Source organism: Podarcis tiliguerta (assembly GCF_965153285.1).
Source record: "Podarcis tiliguerta genome assembly, chromosome: 12".
Classification (NCBI taxonomy): Eukaryota; Metazoa; Chordata; class Lepidosauria; order Squamata; family Lacertidae; genus Podarcis; species Podarcis tiliguerta.
In genome coordinates, this window is record NC_139545.1 from 7,619,532 (window position 1) to 7,638,726 (window position 19,195).

Below are 19,195 nucleotides of genomic sequence, written 5' to 3' on the forward strand. Positions count from 1 at the left end.
GGAAGAAGTCCATTTTGCCATTTCTTCCCATGGCTAGCAATACAGTGGTGCCTCGCAAGACGAAATTTTTTTGTCTTGCAAAGCACGGCTATTAGCGGCTTAGCGGCTATTAGCGGCTTAGCGACTTTAAGAAAAAGGAAACAAACTCGCAAGAACTCGCAAGACGTTTCGTCTTGCGAAGCAAGCCCATAGGGAAATTCGTCTTGCGGAACGACTCAAAAAACGGAAAACTCTTTCGTCTAGCGAGTTTTTCATCTTGCGAGGCATTCGTCTTGCGGGGCACCACTGTACTCTGCTTTCCATAATACTCTCCTCAAGGGCTCCTCAAAATTCTCCACCCTATTTGTGGGCAAAGAAATGGGGGCTGGATTCTACCTCATTTCTACAGGGAAGGGGATCATCAGCATTAAGCAATGGCTGTAGCATGGCTTCTTTCTTTTCCCCTAAGCCCTACTCTCCTGCTGCCACTGAAGGTTGCAGTAGAAACCATTGCTGGCTGCCATTTTGGATTTTTCATAATACCCTAGACCAAGTGTACTTTCGGGGAGGGGAAATGCTGACCACCACACACAAAATAAATAATAATTGGCGGATAATATTTGGAGGGGATTTTTCCAATGCTGCCTTCTTTCTTTCTGAGGAAAAGAAAACTTCCTGAATCTTCTCAGAAAAAAATGACTTATTTACTTTTTTAAAAAATTCATTTATTGGAGTTTGGGGCGGGTCTTTTGTAACGCTGTAGCAAAGGGGTGTGTGCAGGAATTTTTAAAAGCAAGCAGAAGATATGGCCCTGTCAGCTACATGCAAACCTGCCATACACCCCTAAATCTGCCTCTGGCAGGAACATAGGAATAATAATAATAATAATAATACATTTGTTGTCAATGTACAACCTGTGTACAATGAAATTAACCGAGCCTTGTAAGTTGCCTTATACTGAGTTAGACCAATAGACTTTCCAGTTTAGTACAGTTTGCTTTTCTGGCTGTGTGCATTTTTTATTTCCCTCCGCGCAAGCAATGCTACATTATATATTTGCATCTTGCACCCTTTATATTAGCTACAACCAGGGGCACCCACTTGTAGGCGCAGAGCCCTCCTCCCCATATTTTGGGGAGGAGGGCTGCCCCCATCTCAGTGTTCGAAGGGGGTGGAGAAGGCCGAGCGCAGAGTCGAATGTGGCACGGCTTCAGTGGCTGGCTGTTGAGGGGAAGGAATGCGGAAGCAGCCCCCGGCCAGTGGCTGGAGGAGGAGGAAGCACTGGCCACTGAAGCCCCTCTGCTGCCGTATTTAGCTCCACCCCCCGACTCCTCCTGATATCTTGACATGTGACACCAGGGTCCCCCCCCCCCTTTTCCTTGGAAACTGGTGCCTCTGGCTACAACTTATGGCAAACCAGAGCAGTCTCAATAAGGGTCAGGGCCTTTTCAGCACTGGCCCCGACTTGGTGGAACGCTCTGTCACAAGAGACCAGGGCCCTGCAGGACTTGACATCTTTCCGCAGGGCCTGCAAGACAGAGCTGTTCTGCCTGGCCTTTGGTTTGGACTCAGTCTGTCCCTCATGTTTCCCTCCCCTTATGGTTTTGATCTATGGGCTACTTTTAAAATGAGGCTGCATTTTAAATTGCATTTTAACCTGTATTTTAAATTGTCGTCCCCCCCCCCCATTATGTTTTTACTGTAATTTTACTGGTGTTAGCCGCCCTGAGCCCGGCTCTGGCTGGGGAGGGCGGGGTATAAATAAAATGTATTATTATTATTATTATTATTATTATTATTATTACAGTGGTGCCTCGCAAGACGAAAAGAATCCGTTCCGCGGGTCTTTTCGTCTTGCGGTTTTTTCGTCTTGCGAAGCAAGCCCATTGACGGAGTAGCGCTATTAGCGCTATTGGCTAAAAAAGGGCTAAAAATGGCTTTTTAAGACTTGGGAGATTAGCGGTTTTGCTGCTAAAATGCTTTTAGCAGCTTAGCGATTCAAAATAAGGGGTTTTGGAGCGGAAAAAAAATTCAAATTTTTTCGTCATTTTTCGTCTTGCGAAGCAAACCCATAGGGAAATTCGTCCTGCGAAGCGCCTCTGCAGACGGAAAACCCTTTCGTCTTGCGGGTTTTCCGTCTTGCGAGGCATTCGTCTTGCGGGGCACCACTGTATTATTATTATTTATTAACACTGAGGCAGGTTAGCCAGAGAAACAGCAACTGGCCCAAGGTCACCCACTAAGCTTCGTGGCCAAGTCAACTTAATGTCTTTCCACATTTTTATAAGGTGTCAAGGTGAACAAGCTGCAGTGGGTGATACTACTTACCCCTAGGGCAAGAAGAGTATTAGGTCCCATCTCTCTCCCCCCCCCCCACTTAAAGTGGCTATATACAAATCCAGTAAAACAGAGAATACATAGTGTAACAATAGCAGTTCCAAAGCAGCCAAAAAAACCAGCCACAACCTGTTGATTAAAACCTGAGAAAATAGAATAGCTCCCATGTTAATGGACCTGCATAGCAGCATTTAAGACTAACCATTTAAGACTAACCAAGGCTGCAATCCTGTGTATGCTTCCCAGGATCAGGGAGGAAGTCCCACGGAGTGGTGCGTATGTCTGAGTAAAAATATGCAGAGGAATACTGTTGAATAGTGGGTAGACATGGCAGACGACACAGCGATTTCTCCAAAGCAGCTCTTTATTTTGTAAGCTGGAACAGAACTGAACAGCAAACAGCTCAGCCGGCCTGCTTTTATAGGCAGCCGGCTGTCAACATTGTAGCAACAACAACCCAGGGTTTCCCGCCTAAAGTAACTGACGTGGACCTGAGTGGAAACTATCTACAGTATCCCCCTGCTGGCCCAGGGTGAGAACTTCAGTACATAACAAATACAGTTATTGCAGCAGAAACTCGCTGCTGCCCATTATCAGGTTATGTTACAATCAATGTGTTCTTGGTGAAGCCTTGCGGGACAGGTGTGCAACTCCTGAAGTGCAGAAATGTGTCCCAGTGGCGGGCAAGCCTAGGCATGTCTAGTCAGAACTAAGTCCCAGTGGTTTCAGTGAAACGGACCCCCAGGTAAGTGCGCATACGACAGCAGATCAAGTAACTTCCAAATTTGTGGCGGACAAAACGAAAAAAAGTAAAAAGGCAACTAGTGAAATACTAAAGCTTGTATTTTTCTTCTACACTACAGAGTTGCCATATTGGTCAACATTTGTTTTAGTTTAAAGGGGTAGGGCTAAGAGGGAGGGTGTGATTTGAGGATGAATGGGAGGGGCAAAGGGTTCCCCAAAACCCCATGATTTGGTGTTAGGGTTAATAGTGGGAACATTGTAACTGCAGCAATGCACTCTTATTTCCACCAAATCCAAGCCAGTTATCTACTGTTGCCACAGTAGATAGGAATATAGTAAATGTAAAGGTACCCCTGACCATTGGGTCCAGTCGTGGACGACTCTGGGGTTGCAGCGCTCATCTCGCTCTATAGGCCAAGGGAGCTGGCTTTTGTCCTCAGACAGCTTCCGGGTCATGTGGCCAGCATGACTAAGCCACTTATGGCAAACCAGAGCGCACGGAAATGCCATTTACCTTCCCGCCAGAGTGGTACCTATTTATCTACTAGCACTTGATGTGCTTTTGAATTGCTAGGTGGGCAGGAGCTGGGACCAATCTACTAATTCACCACATGAATATACTTGCAGATGCTACTATAATTCACCCTCTCTTTATTTTTAAAGGTTCAAAACAACTTCTGAAACCCGCACCATTGCCAGAATCCTCAAATCGGCTCACGCTGCCAGGTTAGTGAGTCCCTCTGTGCTCAGATATGCAACCTCAGATGTAGCTGATCGGTATTCTGTCAGTGAGAACTGACTCCATCTATTTTATACCCGCTCATCAATGTCACAATGAATGACCAACATGAACATGTCTCCCATGTCTGTTATGAATCAGAGGTCAAATGATTCAGCTTTTTTCATGTGTATCTGCTTTTATGTTGTGTCATCAGCCTGTAACCTAAGATTTTAACCCCGTGGTTAATTCTGGCCAATAGTGCTGAACAAGATAAGTGAACAGATCTGGGGTTGTAGTCAATGGTATCTGGGGACGGTGCTGGACCACATGGGATTAGCAAATGGGTGATCTCATATATATTCCGTACTCATGGGACATTGGTTGCTAGATCATCTTCTGCTTCCTCCTTTTTGTCTTCTCTGCTGCTTTTGTCATGAAAATTGAATAGCATTGCCTTTAAACAAAAAACAAAAACCCTTTCCCGTTCCTGTGCCTTTTTACATCAGCCTGACATACGGTAATTAAGGAGCAGGGAACATCTGGCAACCCTAATAGAGAATAGTTGTCCACTGGATTGGGAAGGAGGCCTGACACGTCTTTCCCAAAGCCCAGAAAGCTTCTGCCCAGTTTAGGGAAGGAGGTGCGATGCTCACGAGTGTAACATCAGCACATCGCGATGCCAGCCCCCACCCCATTGCTCAGATACCACTCCTCCATTTGGCCGATAGGGCTTTCTCTTGGGTAAGTATCCATAAGACTGCAGTCTTTGCCTTATCTAACTGTAGTTGGATCAGAGCTCAGGTGTCTCCTGCCGGAGAACTGAAAACGACTGACATTGGAATGCTCTTCACCCCAATTCCAAGCCAAGGTTCCCTTCCAATATGACGGAGGTGGTGGCAGCCTTGAGGACACAGATCCCAGGGAGAAGTTAGATTAGGGTTCAAGGAGGTGCAAGCAAACTAAACACTTGTCTCCATTGGCTCTTTGATCTTCGCTAAAATCAGGTGCAACCAAGTCAGCTATACAGTGGTACCTCGGGTTACAGACGCTTCAGGTTACATACCCTTCAGGTTACAGACTCCGCTAACCCAGAAATAGTACCTCAGGTCAGTGGCGTAGCGTGGGTTGTCAGCACCCGGGACAAGGCAAGTAATTTGCGCCCCCTAACCCGTGGATTTGTATCCCCTAACCCTAACCCCCAGATGTTGCGCCCGGTGCAGCCGGCCCCCCTGCACCCCCCACGCTACGCCACTGCCTCAGGTTAAGAACTTTGCTTCAGGATGAGAACAGAAATTGTGCTCCGGCGGTGCGGCGGCAGCAGGAGGCCCCATTAGCTAAAGTGGTGCTTCAGGTTAAGAACAGTTTCAGGTTAAGAATGGACCTCCAGAATGAATTAAGTTCTTAACCCGAGGTACCACTGTACTAAAATGCTCAGTACAGATCTGCACCGGTCTGCAAAAATACTCTGATACCATCGTAACATTTTCACAGCTGAGTTCTGTATCATTAGGTAAAGGTACCCCTGCCCGTACGGGCCAGTCTTGACAGACTCTAGGGTTGTGCGCCCATCTCACTCAAGAGGCCGGGGGCCAGCACTGTCCGGAGACACTTCCGGGTCACGTGGCCAGCGTGACATTGCTGCTCTGGCGAGCCAGAGCCGCACACGGAACGCCGTTTACCTTCCCGCTAGTAAGCGGTCCCTATTTATCTACTTGCACCCGGGGGTGCTTTCGAACTGCTAGGTTGACAGGCGCTGGGACCGAGCAACGGGAGCACACCCCGCCGCAGGGATTCGAACCGCCGACCTTTCGATCGGCAAGCCCTAGGCGCTGAGGCTTTTACCCACAGCGCCACCCGCGTCCCTCTGTATCATTACCATGGTGGCAAACAGTTACGTCTGGTAAGGTAACACAAAGCTCAGCAGATGTTTCTTCCAGAGAATCCAGCAAGCAAGCCATAATGAGTATTGGATATTTCTTCCTATGACACTGCGAATCATCACACACTGTAATATCACCAGAGGCATGTGGACAGTGATTGAAAATAAAAGAAACTTCTGGCACACCACCAAGGTGTACCTTGTGAAGACCGTTGTTATGCCATTTGCCTGAAGCAATTCTTAAACAAAGGTACAGTCCAATAGTATACAAGTATTCTGCCCAAGCGCTGACTCCCACTAGCTGCACTGCCTAGTGTACCTTGTAGAATTAGAGGCAGATATCTTCCGCTTCAGTAAGCCTAGTGTCACCTTCATGCATTTCTGTTGGGGTTGATGTCCTTTTGAGTATGGTATTCTGCCTTTCAGAAAACTAAGAGATTCTTCAGGAAAGAGCATTACCTCCTCAACATGCCAGCCCAATTGCTCGGAGGCAATTTTAAAGAAAAGCATGTCCTTCCCTTCTCCCCAAATGTTCAGGTTAGTATGAACATTGTGACAAAATTGACATTTCACGTGGGTGGTGTTGGCGTAACGATGACAATGGGTTAAATTGCGCTGTGTTTGGTCTCAGTGTCTTGAGCAGCACAGGCAGCCCACATCCAGATGTTCTGAGATAAGGATGCCAGGTGCAAATGTGTTACCATAGCAACACCAGCAAGGCTGAGTGTAGGACTTGCTGAACCATCCCACTGGTTCAGGAATGTAGAGATGGGAATAACAGCCTCTAGGGCACTGCTTTTATTGTGCCTGTGTTCCTGATGTTGCGCCTGTCCTGATGCTGTCCTGTAGGACTTTCAAGGTTCGATTCTGAACCTGTGGGAGTCAGGGGAAGAGGCTGTGGGTTTTACACGGCAGCGTTAGCTAGCATGGGGATCGTGTTAGAGGATCTGTGTATATGTATCTTTACTTCAAAGACCAGAAAAAGGATATATACAGTCGTAACTCTACTTAGGTATCCCTCTGGATAAGGAATCTTTGGGTTACGGCTGTGGCAAACCCTGAAGTGTACACTTCCGGGTTTCGCCGTGTGTGCATGCACAGAAACGCTCTGCGCACCTTGCACATGCGCAGAAGCACTCAATTGTGCCATGTGCATGTGCAGAAGCACTCAATTGTGCCGTGTGCATGCGCAGAAGTGCGCCTCTATTTGCATAATTTTTGGGATGCGAACAGACCCCTGGAACGAAGTACAGTGGTGCCCCGCAAGACGAATGCCTCGCAAGACGGAAAACCCGCTAGACGAATGGGTTTTCCGTTTTGGAGGTGCTTCGTAGGACGAATTTGCTATGGGCTTGCTTCGCAAGACGAAAATGTCTTGCGATTCCTGGGTTTTTTCCCCCCTCCCCCCTTCTTCCCAAGCCCCTAAGCCGCTTAACAGCTGTTCGCTAAGCCGCTGAACAGCTGATCTAAGCCACTTATCAGCTGATCTAAGCCGCTAATAGCCTTTTAGCAGCTAATCTGCTAATCCCTTAAGCCTTTAATAGCCGCTAATAGCCGTTAAACCGCTAATAGCGCTAATAGCGCTAATCCGCTAATGGTCTTGCTTCGCAAGATGAAAAAAACCGCAAGATGAAGAGACTCGCGGAACGGATTCTTTTCGTCTTGCGAGGCACCACTGTAAGTCCGTATCCAGAGGGTCTACTGTAGTAGATAGGAGTGTTTAGCTCTGCTTTGCTCCTTTAGACTGAACGGGGGAAGCATTCTTTGGGAGAGCTACATCTCCCTTGGTCTCCCACAATGTCAGACAGTGCAGAGGAAGGAAGAAGGGAAGCGGGGAAGGGGGGAAGGAAAGCAGGAAGGAAAATTGGGAAAACCTCTCATTCCTCACTGCCCATCACCACTACTGCTGATAGCATGTAAGGGATGAGAAGAGGGTGTTTGAACGAAAACCTGTATGGGATGAAGATGTCATTTTCCGAAGCTCTCAAGATCGACTCACAAAAAATTACCCGAGCTTTTTGTGTGTGGAAGACCTCAGGTAGTTTCCAAGTAGATCCAACATGAGTTTTTCTATCAGGGACTAATTTTTCATCATTATGTAAGTACAGTGGTGCCTCGCAAGACGAAAAGAATCCGTTCCACGAGTCTCTTCGTCTAGCGGTTTTTTCGTCTTGCGAAGCAACCCCATTAGGGGATTAGCGGATTAGCGCTATTAGCGGTTTAGCGGCTACTAGCGGCTATTAAAGGCTTAAGGGATTAGCGGATTAGCTGCTAAAAGGCTATTAGCAGCTTGGTGCCTTAGAAAAAGGGGGTGGGGAGCGAAAAAAATTCGCAAGAATCGCAAGACATTTTCATCTTGCGAAGCATGCCCATAGAGAAATTTGTCCTGCGAAGCGCATTGAAAAACGGAAAACCCTTTCGTCTAGCGGGTTTTCCGTCTTGCGAGGCATTCGTCTTGCGGGGCACCACTGTACTTAACATTACTCCTCTGACTTGAGACATGAAGATGAGAGTACTTGTCCATTTCTAAATTCCCTGAGGCAAAGGGCTCATCCACACTTCTGATTGTTTTTATTTGTCCCGCGGCTTTCCCTGGGAAAACCTGCTGTTTACCGCTGAATCAGAACAACAAATCTCAGTTGGGTTATCCGCAGATTTTCTGATTCAGTGGCAAACAGTAGATTTTCCCAGGAAAAGAGGTGGGACAAAAACAAAAACACACTGCCTACAAACCACAGACCTGCACCTAGAAATCGTGGCACAATGGAGGTGTTGATGATCCCTTGTTGAAAAGGCCTTGAAATAGGTGAGCACTGTATTATCATTTCAGAAGTCCTTCAGTTACTTGGGTAGTGGTATGTCTTATAATATGCAGCCAACTCTAAGTTGATGCAGGGGAAAAACAGCCCCAAAAATGAGTTAAGCAAAAATATATTTGTTACTGTTTGGTGTATTAGCATCAATGATTTCCAGGCACATCAATTACGATTTGCATTTCCCTCCATAGATTGCCTGAACGTGAAAACCAGCAACAATGACCACCCCACCTCAAGGAACCAGAAGCAACAATTTTAAAAAGCAGACTTTCCTGGGGGTGGAAGTCACTGTCTTCCTTCCTTAAAAGAAAAACTTTTATCATTTTAATATGTCCTGCACAACCCAATCCTGGAATAGGCCTACATTAGTTCTGTTCACAACGCTAACTTGTTATATCTGCCTCAATAATTATATATATATATGTATATACACAGAGAGAGACATTTGGAACGGGACTTATGCAGCAAGCGAGCTGTACTGTATTGCTTTCTTTAATAAAGTTCTGCCACAAAAGTTTTGGCAATAATGTACTTGCAAAAATGAAGGTTCCCCCCCCCCCCTAGCCATACATATTTGTATGGCCCATTCCCTCATTTCTGCATTTCACGCTTAAATATTGGGGTCTGTTTGTAAGGCGGTTTGACGGCATATTTCCATACAGTTGTGCACTCCAACCGAGGTTAGATGCATATGGAACACAAGAAGGCTCCAGCAGCCATATCTGTACTCTGAACATCAACTGCTCCCTTGAGCAGGTTCCTACAAGCATTACGCCAGCAACTGACCCAGCACCTGTGATTTGTGTGCATTTAAACCCTTGTAAGAAAACCAGTACCAGTGCTGTATCTGGCTGTTCTGGAGCTGGCGAAGAGATTTACTCTTCCCTCTTACCAGCTCATCAGGTTCCAAACAACTGTCACCACTTATCTGCAGGCTTGATGAGGCCCTAAGCTACTGAAGGTAATGGGGCCCTTTATATTTCCAGCTGTCCTTTGTCAGCAACAAATTGCCGCTGGTTTTTTGTGTTGAATATACAGTGGTACCTCAGGTTACATATGCTTCAGGTTACATACGCTTCAGGTACACACTCTGCTAACCCAGAAATAGTGCTTCAGGTTAAGAACTTTGCTTCAGGATAAGAACAGAAATTGGGCTCCGGCGGCACAGCGGCAACAGGAGGCCCCATTAGCTAAAGTGGTGCTTCAGGTTAAGAACAGTGTCAGGTTAAGAATGGACCTCCAGAACGAATTAAGTACTTAACCTGAGGTACCACTGTATGCTATTTGGTAATTTATGGATCTAATAGGTGTCTAAAGCCATTTGCACATGTTGCCATGCAACAAATCCATGCAGAATGCAGGCACCCTATATATAGAAATGAGCAAACCAGTGATATTTTAGGGAGCAGGCTGGCAGGCAGGGCCCATTACTTACATCATAGGAGCCTACCCAACACAAAACACTGCTGCTGTATGTAGGCTTTATTTTATTTGTTTTTTATCTTATATTTTGGAAATGTGCATCTGGTTTTTTCCCCTTTAAATTTTTTTGGGGGCCCCCAAGAGAGTGGGGCCCGAAGCTATAGCTTGTTTAGCTTATACAGTGGTGCCTCGCAAGACGAAATTAATTCGTTCTGCGAGTTTTTTCGTTCTGCGAGTTTTTTCGTCTTGCGAAGCACCGCTGTGTATTGACGGTTTCCCATAGGAATGCATTGGCGGTTTGTTAAAAAAGGCGCAAGGTGTTTCTTCTTGCGAAGCAAGCCCATAGGGAAATCCGTCTTGCGAAGCAACTCAGAAAACGAAAAACTCTTTCGTCTTGCGAGTTTTTCGTCTTCCGAGGCATTCATCTTGCGAGGTACCACTGTACGTAAATCTGGCACTGCTTATCTGACAAGATCTTTGCATGCATAGCCAGAACTACGGCATGTCTGCATAGCTGAATCTGGGTGAGCAGTTTTTTACATTGCCAAATCCATAACCATCTCATATTGTGACTCAACGTGCAGAAAAGGATGACCCAAGTCAACAGGATGGGGGCTGGTGCAACTCTCTTCCCTCATAAAATAAGTTGACAACTGATTTTATGCAATATTAGTTCTACTCAAGAGTAGACCCACTGAAGTTCATTAGCACGGCTATCATTCTGGGACTCGCAGGTAGGCAGAAGGCTAGTTGGTTCCACGACCCAATTGCAGGCATCTAAGAGGCAGCAGCTTGGCCGTGGTGTGAGGAGAGGATCAGATCGGACTTTGCTCTGGTATTTGTATTCCATGCTTCCTCCAAAGCCTATGTGGAATTATCCCATTTTGTCCTTGCAACAACTTTGTGAGTTTGCTGAAGTGTGCTGACAAAGTGACTTGCAAATGGGAATTCGGATCTAGGCCATCCACGGATTCACTACACTTGCTACTTTGGAAACTTTTCCCAGAGGAAAGTTGCCCTCTGAGTGAGTTGTTTCCTTTTTTTTTTTTAAAATAATATTTATTGGATTTTCCACAAATACAAAAACAAAATTACAAAGTCAAAAAAGACAAAATACCATAAAATAGAAAAAGGAAAAGGGAAAAAAGAAAAAAAAAGGCTTCCGGGTTGGGGCTTCCGGGTTGGCGTGTCTGGATAATGGCGGATTTCCTCCGTCTCGGAGGAGACCGCTCGCTGGAAAGAACGGTCTGACCACCACGGCGAGGCGGAGACCTGCAAAAAACCACAGTCGGAGGAAGACCATGGGCTTGGGATTCGGCACGTGCCTTTTGTGCCTCCCCTACTCGCGGGGAGACCCCGGTTTCGGGTCTCCGGAGTGACGTGGGGTGAGTGGCGCGGCACATCGAATCGACCACTGTTTTCAGGGAGTGAAGCCGCACAGCTGTTACCAGAAAGCGCTGACTTTTCCTGTAGACATTTGGACTTAAATAAACTTTGTAAGTAAACGGAATTGGATCACAAAACTATCTGAATTTGGCACTTGAACGTGAAGGTTTAAACAGGAAGCCCACCTTCCGTTTTGTAGAAAGATCAAAGCAAAGCCGCTATAAGCTGGAGCTTTTGAAAAGTGCTTCACAAAGTATAATTTTTCATCATTTAAGTTTCCTGAACCTCCCCTCGGAAGCAGGGGAAGAGGGGGAGATCCTTTTGATGGATGATTGAGCCCTGCAGGACAGCAAAAGTTGACTTAATTTACTACCGTCTCAAGCCTGGGGATCGGGCTGTCAAAAAAGTTTTATAATCTAAAAATAACAACAACTGAGTGAGTTGTTTCTAAGGCGGCACAAGGGTGGTGCAAGCCTTATTGATCCTGCATTTAGTAGCAAGAAAGAGCCAAATCTGAGCTGCTCAGCCATCCCTGGTCTTACATCAGCAGCTGCAAACATTTATTTCATATTTGCTCAGCAAAATTGGAGGTCTCACTCTCATTGCTTGCTTATATTGAGCCACAGGCTGGCAGTGGGCAGGGCCAAAGCCTGTGGTAAGTGGGGCTAGAGCCAGTTGTGGATGAGAATGCCCCTCTTTCTCTCTCCCCTCTTTCTCTCTCTCTCTCTCCTCCTCCCTGCTCAGTGAGATGTCAAGGGAAGGACAGATTATTCTTCCCAGAAGCCATCTGCAGGTGGCTTTTGAAATGAGGCTGACGCCACATGAAATTAAGCTGAGGGCTACACGTGGTCGCAAAGCCACAAGTCATCCGCCCCTCGTCTAAGTCAGGTGAATAGGGATGGAAGGATTGGTCCATTTTGGTTCTCTGAGTTTCTCAAGTTTTCCCATTTTACATCTGGTTCTCCGCATTTCTGTAGCAATTTGTGGATTTTTTATTTATTTTTAAAATCATCATGAAAATTCCTCAGCATTTCAGTGCAGATTTCTCCTCATAAGCATATTTTTGCAAGCAATTTCTCCCCATATAATGTATTTTTGTATGTTGGTGTTCAGTAATATATTCATTTTAATGCACACTTTTATACCTAATATTTGCATTTTTGTAAACACTGGTTGGCTGGAGGACTGCATCGCAAAATTCAGGTAAGTGGGAATTGCAAAGGAATGCTATAGCTGGATCTACACAGCTATAAAAACGCTATTAGAAACCGTTATAAAAGCTCACAACTGAAATTATCTTTGACTTTTTATTTCAGCTCTACAGTGCCATCTGGTGTCACATTGTTATAACAGATTTATAATGTTATAATCTGACTAATGTAGCCAAGTCCTGTGTCTGAGTTCTCATTTTGTGCAAGCTTGATGAATTCAGCTTTAAATGTCATCAAATGTAATGGTTTTAGCAGAAGTGTTATTAAGAATTATATAAAAATTAATTGTTAATGCGGTAAAGTGGAAAATTTAAAGTTAAACTGTGTTAAGATAAATTATAGAACAAAAATTGAGAAAGAGGGAAAGGATTTGTTGAACCAGCTAATTTGAACTAGAATACAAAAAAGGGAGGCGCGAGGAAGTCGAGGAAACAAGCATATGAAAGATAAAGAAATGAAATTTGGATGTGTTTTTAAATGTTTTAGTTTTTTCTTGTTGTTTTGTTGTATTGTTTTTTCCTTCTATTTTTGATGTATTGTTTGTTAATTTTTTTATTGTTTTGTCTTTTCTTTTTTTTATTCTTTTTCTTTTTGTAAGTATTAAATATTTAATAAATATTATTTTTTTAAAAAAAATAAATGTCATCAAATTTGGAAGGAATCTCAGACAGATCACTATTACTTATGCATAGTTTTGGGTTTGTTCCCCCCCCCTCAAAGTTAATATTGCTCTTCCTTTTACGTATTTGGATTACTGTGTGGCTGTGGGATACAGAGGGAGAAAGCTGCAGGTTCCAGCAATTGAGTCGTCTGACTTGCTTCTGCTTTTATCTTCTTCCTCTCCAGCCCTCAAACCTCCAACCCATCATTTCCAGAAAGCCAGTTACGCCTCCACAAGCACCACCTTCCCACCTTTCCCCAAGAAAACGGAGGACTACTTGGTGAAGTACAAGCTGCTTGACCAGAGGGGCAGAATGAAGAAGATCCAGCACATTTCACAGCACTGGAATAAGAAATAGACGGGAAAGGAAAGCCAGTGTGGTGAAAGCAGAGCCAGCGTGGTGTAGTGGTTGAGAGCGGTGGACTTGTAATCTGGGGAACCGGGTTCGCTTCCCCGCTCCTCCACATGCAGCTGCTGGGTGACCTTGGGCCAGTCACACTTCTTTGAAGTCTCTCAGCCCCACTCACCTCACAGAGTGTTTGTTGTGGGGGAGGAAGAGAAAGGAGAATGTTAGCCGCTTTGAGACTCCTTCGGGTAGTGATAAAGCGGGATATCAAATCCAAACTCCTCCTCCTCTTCTTCTTCTTCTTCTTCTTCTTCTTCTTCTTCTTCTTCTTCTTCTTCTTCGTCCCTTTATCCCTGCCCTGCCCCCACCTGATAGCCAGTTATTAATGGAGGACATTTTGGAACCAGAGTAAAAAGCACTTTGAAAGCTGCACAAATTATTGGGGAAATGTATATAATGTAACATGTGCAATGGAGGCATTTCCTAGTCATAATTCATCCTGTTTCACCAGGATGCCCTGCATATAGTAGCATCAAATCCCTTCATCCATGTGCACAAAATCCCTGCGTCTGCATTCAGGACTGGGTCCTGACTGAGTTATTATTTCTGGACTGTATCTGCCCACATAGCCCATAATTGGTGACTGGCATGGCCAACTTTGGCAGTCAATTACCTTTTCAGAGAGGCGACCCGAATCTAGTTTTACAGAGGGTGGGTTGTTTGGTTTTTCCCAATGTGTCTTTGCATGCAGGGGCTACTCTCACCTGGTTTAGCTGTTTCCCAGGATGTGGTCTGGGAGCCGCAGGTGAGAAAAACTATCCCAGAAGGAGCATAACACCCACAATACACCCACATACAGTCATACCTCGGATTACAGACACTTCAGGTTGTGTGTTTTCGGGTTGCGCACCGCGCCGAACCCAGAAGTACCGGAACGGGTTACTTCCGGGTTTCGGCGCTCGTGTATACGCAGAAGCGTTAAATCGTGCTTTGCGGATGCACAGAAGCGCCAAATTGTGACCCACATGTGTGCAGACGCGGCACTGCGGGTTGTGAACGTGCCTCCCGCACGGATCACGTTCTCAACCTGAGCGTCCACTATATATGTATATTTCTGGTGCCACCAGGGCAGAACATTAGGGAACAGATAGTAATCTAAGCTTAGACAAATCCAGCAGCCAATCTGTCTCTAGGCCGGTTTCACCTGGACATTGTACTTAATGGGACCTTTCTACAGAAAGAAGAGAGAGTTCACATTTGCATAGGTCTCCATTTCAATTGATTTTTATTTCTCCCCTCTCCTCTCCTCCTTCAATTTAGGAACAAGCGAGGCTTTATTTGAGAATTGAGATGATTGTGTTGAAGCATCGCTGTTTTATAAGCAGGCAGACCAAAAGCAAGGCATTCATATATGATAATGGTCTCCCCTCGGGAGGTTGTGGACTCTCCTTCCTTGAAAGTTTTTAAGCAGACGTTGGATGGCCATCTGTCATAGATCATAGAATCATAGAATCATAAAGTTGGAAGAGACCACAAGGGCCATTGAGTCCAACCCCCTGCCAAGCAGGAAACACCATCAGAGCACTCCTGACATATGGTTGTCAAGCCTCTGCTTAAAGACCTCCAAAGAAGGAGACTCCACCACGCTCCTTGGCAGCAAATTCCACTGTCGAACAGCTCTTACTGTCAGGAAGTTCTTTCTAATGTTTAGGTGGAATCTTCTTTCTTGTAGTTTGGATCCATTGCTCCGTGTCCGCTTCTCTGGAGCAGCAGAAAGCAACCTTTCTCCCTCCTCTATGTGACATCCCTTTATATATTTGAACATGGCTATCATATCACCCCTTAACCTCCTCTTCTCCAGGCTAAACATGTCCAGCTCCCTTAGTCGTTCCTCATAAGGCATTGTTTCCAGGCCTTTGACCATTTTGGTTGCCCTCCTCTGGACACGTTCCAGTTTGTCAGTGTCCTTCTTGAACTGTGGTGCCCAGATCTGGACACAGTACTCCAGGTGAGGTCTGCCCAGAGCAGAATACTGTGGCACTATTACTTCCCTTGATCTAGATGCTATACTCCTATTGATGCAACCCAATAGGAGTGCCTTAGCTGAGTTTCCTTCATTGCAGGGGGTTGGACTACATAGCCCTTGGGGTCCCTTCCAACTCTACAATTCTATGATTATACAATTCTATTACAGTCGTACCTTGGCTGACGAACGCCTTGCGACTCCAACGTTTTGGCTCCTGAACTCCGCAAACCCGGAAGTGAGTGTTCTGGTTTGTGAATGTTCTTTGGAACCCGGACATCCAACATGGCTTACGATTGGCTGCAGGAGCATCCTGCAGCCAACCGGAAGCCGCGCTTTGGTTTTTGAACATTTTCTGAAGTTGAACGGACTCCCGGAATGGATTCCATTAGTCAACTAAGGTACGACTGTACAGTTTTCCTAGAGCAGGGCTCTAGGCCGAGTGGGATCCACTCCAGGTCTGTCTGGCCCTTGAGAATCTCTCTAGGCATCAGAACTTCACTTGTCCGCGAATGCTTTTCTCAGTCTGGAATGTCTTTTTCACTTGCCTGGAGAGGGAGAAAGCTCTGTGTGGCCCTGTGTCTAGACATATCTGACTTGCAAGTGGCTGCAATGCAACCTGGCATCCTATAAATATGAAGATCATATCCTTTGTGTCTCCTGGCTCTGCCTCCGGAGCCTGGGGCCTTCTGAATGCAAAAGCAGCGGCTCTACCAGTGAGCTAACGTCCTTCCCCAAGGGAAGACCTCATGGCTTCAGGCAGCAAAATGTCTTGAACAGGCCCTGCTCCTCCTTCCAGGTCTAGGACCTCTGGAACAGCTACATGTCTGGGCAGAAGCTCAGGTCCAGCTGTGCAGGCTTCTAGGCCTGATTCAGAAAAACCTGTAAAATGAACTCCTTGCCAGAGCTCAGGAGGCAGGCGAGGGGATGGAGAGAAAAGGGGAAATCCTTATCCAGTCAGGGTTTTTTTTCTGCCAGTATGTCTGCATTCCTCATTCTCTTTAAGCAAATGAATTTTAATAAATGGGAAGACAGCAAGTCAACTGGAGCTGTCACGGAAAACCACATCGTCAGGAAAATGTCTCCTGAGAACGTGTGTGTTCTAGGCCTACAAATGGGCAAGATATTCTTTTCAGTGGAATGGCTCCATGTCTTAAAGTCACTGTCCAGCCCAATCCTTTGTAGCACCTCAGAACTGTGTTCCCCTCCCCACCAGGCATCATGCTTTGCTGAATCCACTCTTTTTCTTCTTTAATAGGAAAGTTGCCTATATCCTTGCACAGAAAGCCTTGTAAAATTAGGGGGAGGGGGAGAGAATGTGATTTTATGTCTTATGAATTTCATGACAAAAGGAGAAAATATTTTTGACATTGCTTGTAAAGTGTCACTTAGATTATCTGCAGAAAAGGTTGTATAAAATGCAATATTTTATTCTTCCAAATGAGCCTTGTTTATTTGTGAGTTTGTTTGTTCGGAGCCTTCCCTTTTCCTGTTTGCATATCTAGATGATATCACATTTTAATTCCACAACTCTTCCAAATGATGGTGTATTTAGTTAGGCTTTGGAAAGCAGTGGTTTTGTAGTAGAAAAATGGGACAATCATTTAATCTTAAGCAGCCCAAATCAGTTGCAATCTGCAAGTAGTGCTGTTCTGCATGATACAACACTCCCATCTTGTGGACATAGCTGTAGGGTGCAAAATGCACAATTTTGTTTTATTTTGTTGCTCAAGTAGCTGTTATATGCTCTAGAACGATTTCTCACAACCTACATAGCACTGAAATAATATCCAGTACATATTTAAAATACTTTGAATTCCCCCAAAAATGTTAAATATCATCACAGACACTATTGAATTGGATGGAGAATTAGAAAAAAAACCCAAAAACTTGAAATTCAGGTGGAAACACAGCTGTCCTGAACAAACACATCTTATGAGGTGATTTTTTTCTAACCTTGTTTCTTGCAACCTCCCTTTTTTGTCTTGATATTTGTAATTTCAAATTTATCTACATTAATTCACGACACTTTAGGATTTTACCGTCATTGGTTACGTTCAGAGGTAACAACAAACCATGGTTTGGTGTTATGTCTGACCTTACACCAATTTACAAAAAGTGCTTTTACAGTGGGACTGCCAAACCAGGAAAACAAAGCATGGAACATAGGAAACCTTTACATGCTAAGTCAGCGCACTGGGCCATCTAGCTGACTGGCAGGATTTCAGACAAAGTATATTCCCAGGCTGATTCAAACTAGCATATTCCGCATGCAAAGAAGCTGGTTTGCAAGCCACACTTTCTGCTAACTCCTAAACTCACAAACCACTGGCAATCCACAAAATCGCTGCCCCACTCAAGAGCCTGCACCACAGAGACAGAATAAAACGTTTGAAGCCTTTCCAAATAGGAACCGAAAGTAGGCAGCTCTAAATCGTAAGAGTACATTTGGAAGTTTGAAACCATGATTTGGACAACTGACTATAGGCATTGCTTTTGGGGGGGATATATATCTTGAGAAAGTGCTATGGGTACCAGCAGAAAATGGCTGCCAATACAGCAAAAAAGAAGAAGAAGAGGTGATAGTCCTACATACTGGTGGGTACCAGCAACAAAAATAAAAATGCACTGCCTATGGGTAGCACAAGCCGTGGCTTGGGATGGTGTCTGAACTGAGCCATTTGCTTTGTAAAATATTGAGTGTTGAGGACACCTACAGAAAATGAATACAGTGGTACCTCGGTTGGAGAGCCAGTGTGGTGTAGTGGTTAAGAGCGGTAGACTCGTAATCTGGTGAACCGGGTTCACTTCCCTGCTCCTCCACATGCAGCTGCTGGTTGACCTTGGGCCAGTCACACTTCTCTGAAATCTCTCAGCCCCACTCACCTCACAAAGTGTTTGTTGTGGGGGAGGAAGGGAAAGGAGAATGTTAGCCGCTTTGAGACTCCTTTGGGTAGTGATAAAGCGGGATATCAAATCCAAACTCTTTTTCTTGGTTTGCAACCGTTTTGGATTACAACCATTTTGGATTACAACTACTTCAAACCCTGACGTGTGTGTCCCTTGTTTTGGATTACGACTTTTTTTTTTAAAATTACAACCAATTTTCTTTTGGAGGCCCCATTGGTGAAAGCGCGCCTTGGGTTACAACTTGTTTTGGTTTACAACCAGACCTCCAGAACGGATTGTGGTTGTAAACCAAGGTATCACTGTATAGGATAGCAGAGGGACGTTGAAAGAATATGGTAGCATCATTTTCCTAACCAGCTGCTTTGGTATTCTGGTAAAAATACACTAGATCTTTACATTTTAACTGGAGTTCATGAAACAATAAAGAGTGACTCTATAATTTCAAGACATTTATTATAATGGTAGTAATTGTTCTGAAGCATCTCTAAGTATTCTAAACACTGGAATTCTAGGCATAATACAAACACAGACCCACGTAAATTCTCTACATCTCTTTTCCAGCAGTCTTCAGTGTTTTCCTTGAAGACACCAACTTGAAGAACAAAAGCCCAAATAAGCAAAGAGATTAGAAAACCCTTTGCTAGGGGAGAAAGAATCAATAGGTTGGCTTTACTCAGTGCTATTTTTCTAGAAAAAGAAGTTCCGGAACTCACCAGAAATGCCTCCTTTGTTCTCGTTTAATGGCAATAGTGCCCACCTG

The 19,195-nt window shown here is 45.0% G+C and overlaps 1 protein-coding gene across 5 annotated transcripts in view; it reads left to right on the forward strand.

The window, feature by feature from the left end:
* PDE1C (phosphodiesterase 1C) overlaps positions 1-13,523 on the forward strand; it is a 312,257-nt gene extending 298,734 nt beyond the window's left edge. For 4 of the 5 annotated variants that reach the window (XR_014503859.1, XR_014503860.1, XR_014503861.1 and 1 more), the window contains 3 exons: positions 3,724-3,786; positions 6,087-6,197; positions 8,668-8,990. Coding sequence is in view for 1 of the 5 variants with exons in the window: in XM_083407041.1 (XP_083263167.1) it covers positions 3,724-3,786; positions 13,342-13,514 (236 nt within the window). In the remaining 4 variants the exon portion in view is untranslated. Of the gene's footprint in view, positions 1-3,723; positions 3,787-6,086; positions 6,198-8,667; positions 8,991-13,341 lie in introns of those variants that run through there. The other variant, XM_083407041.1, reaches the window with a different exon arrangement.
* Positions 13,524-19,195: the final 5,672 nt, after the last annotated feature.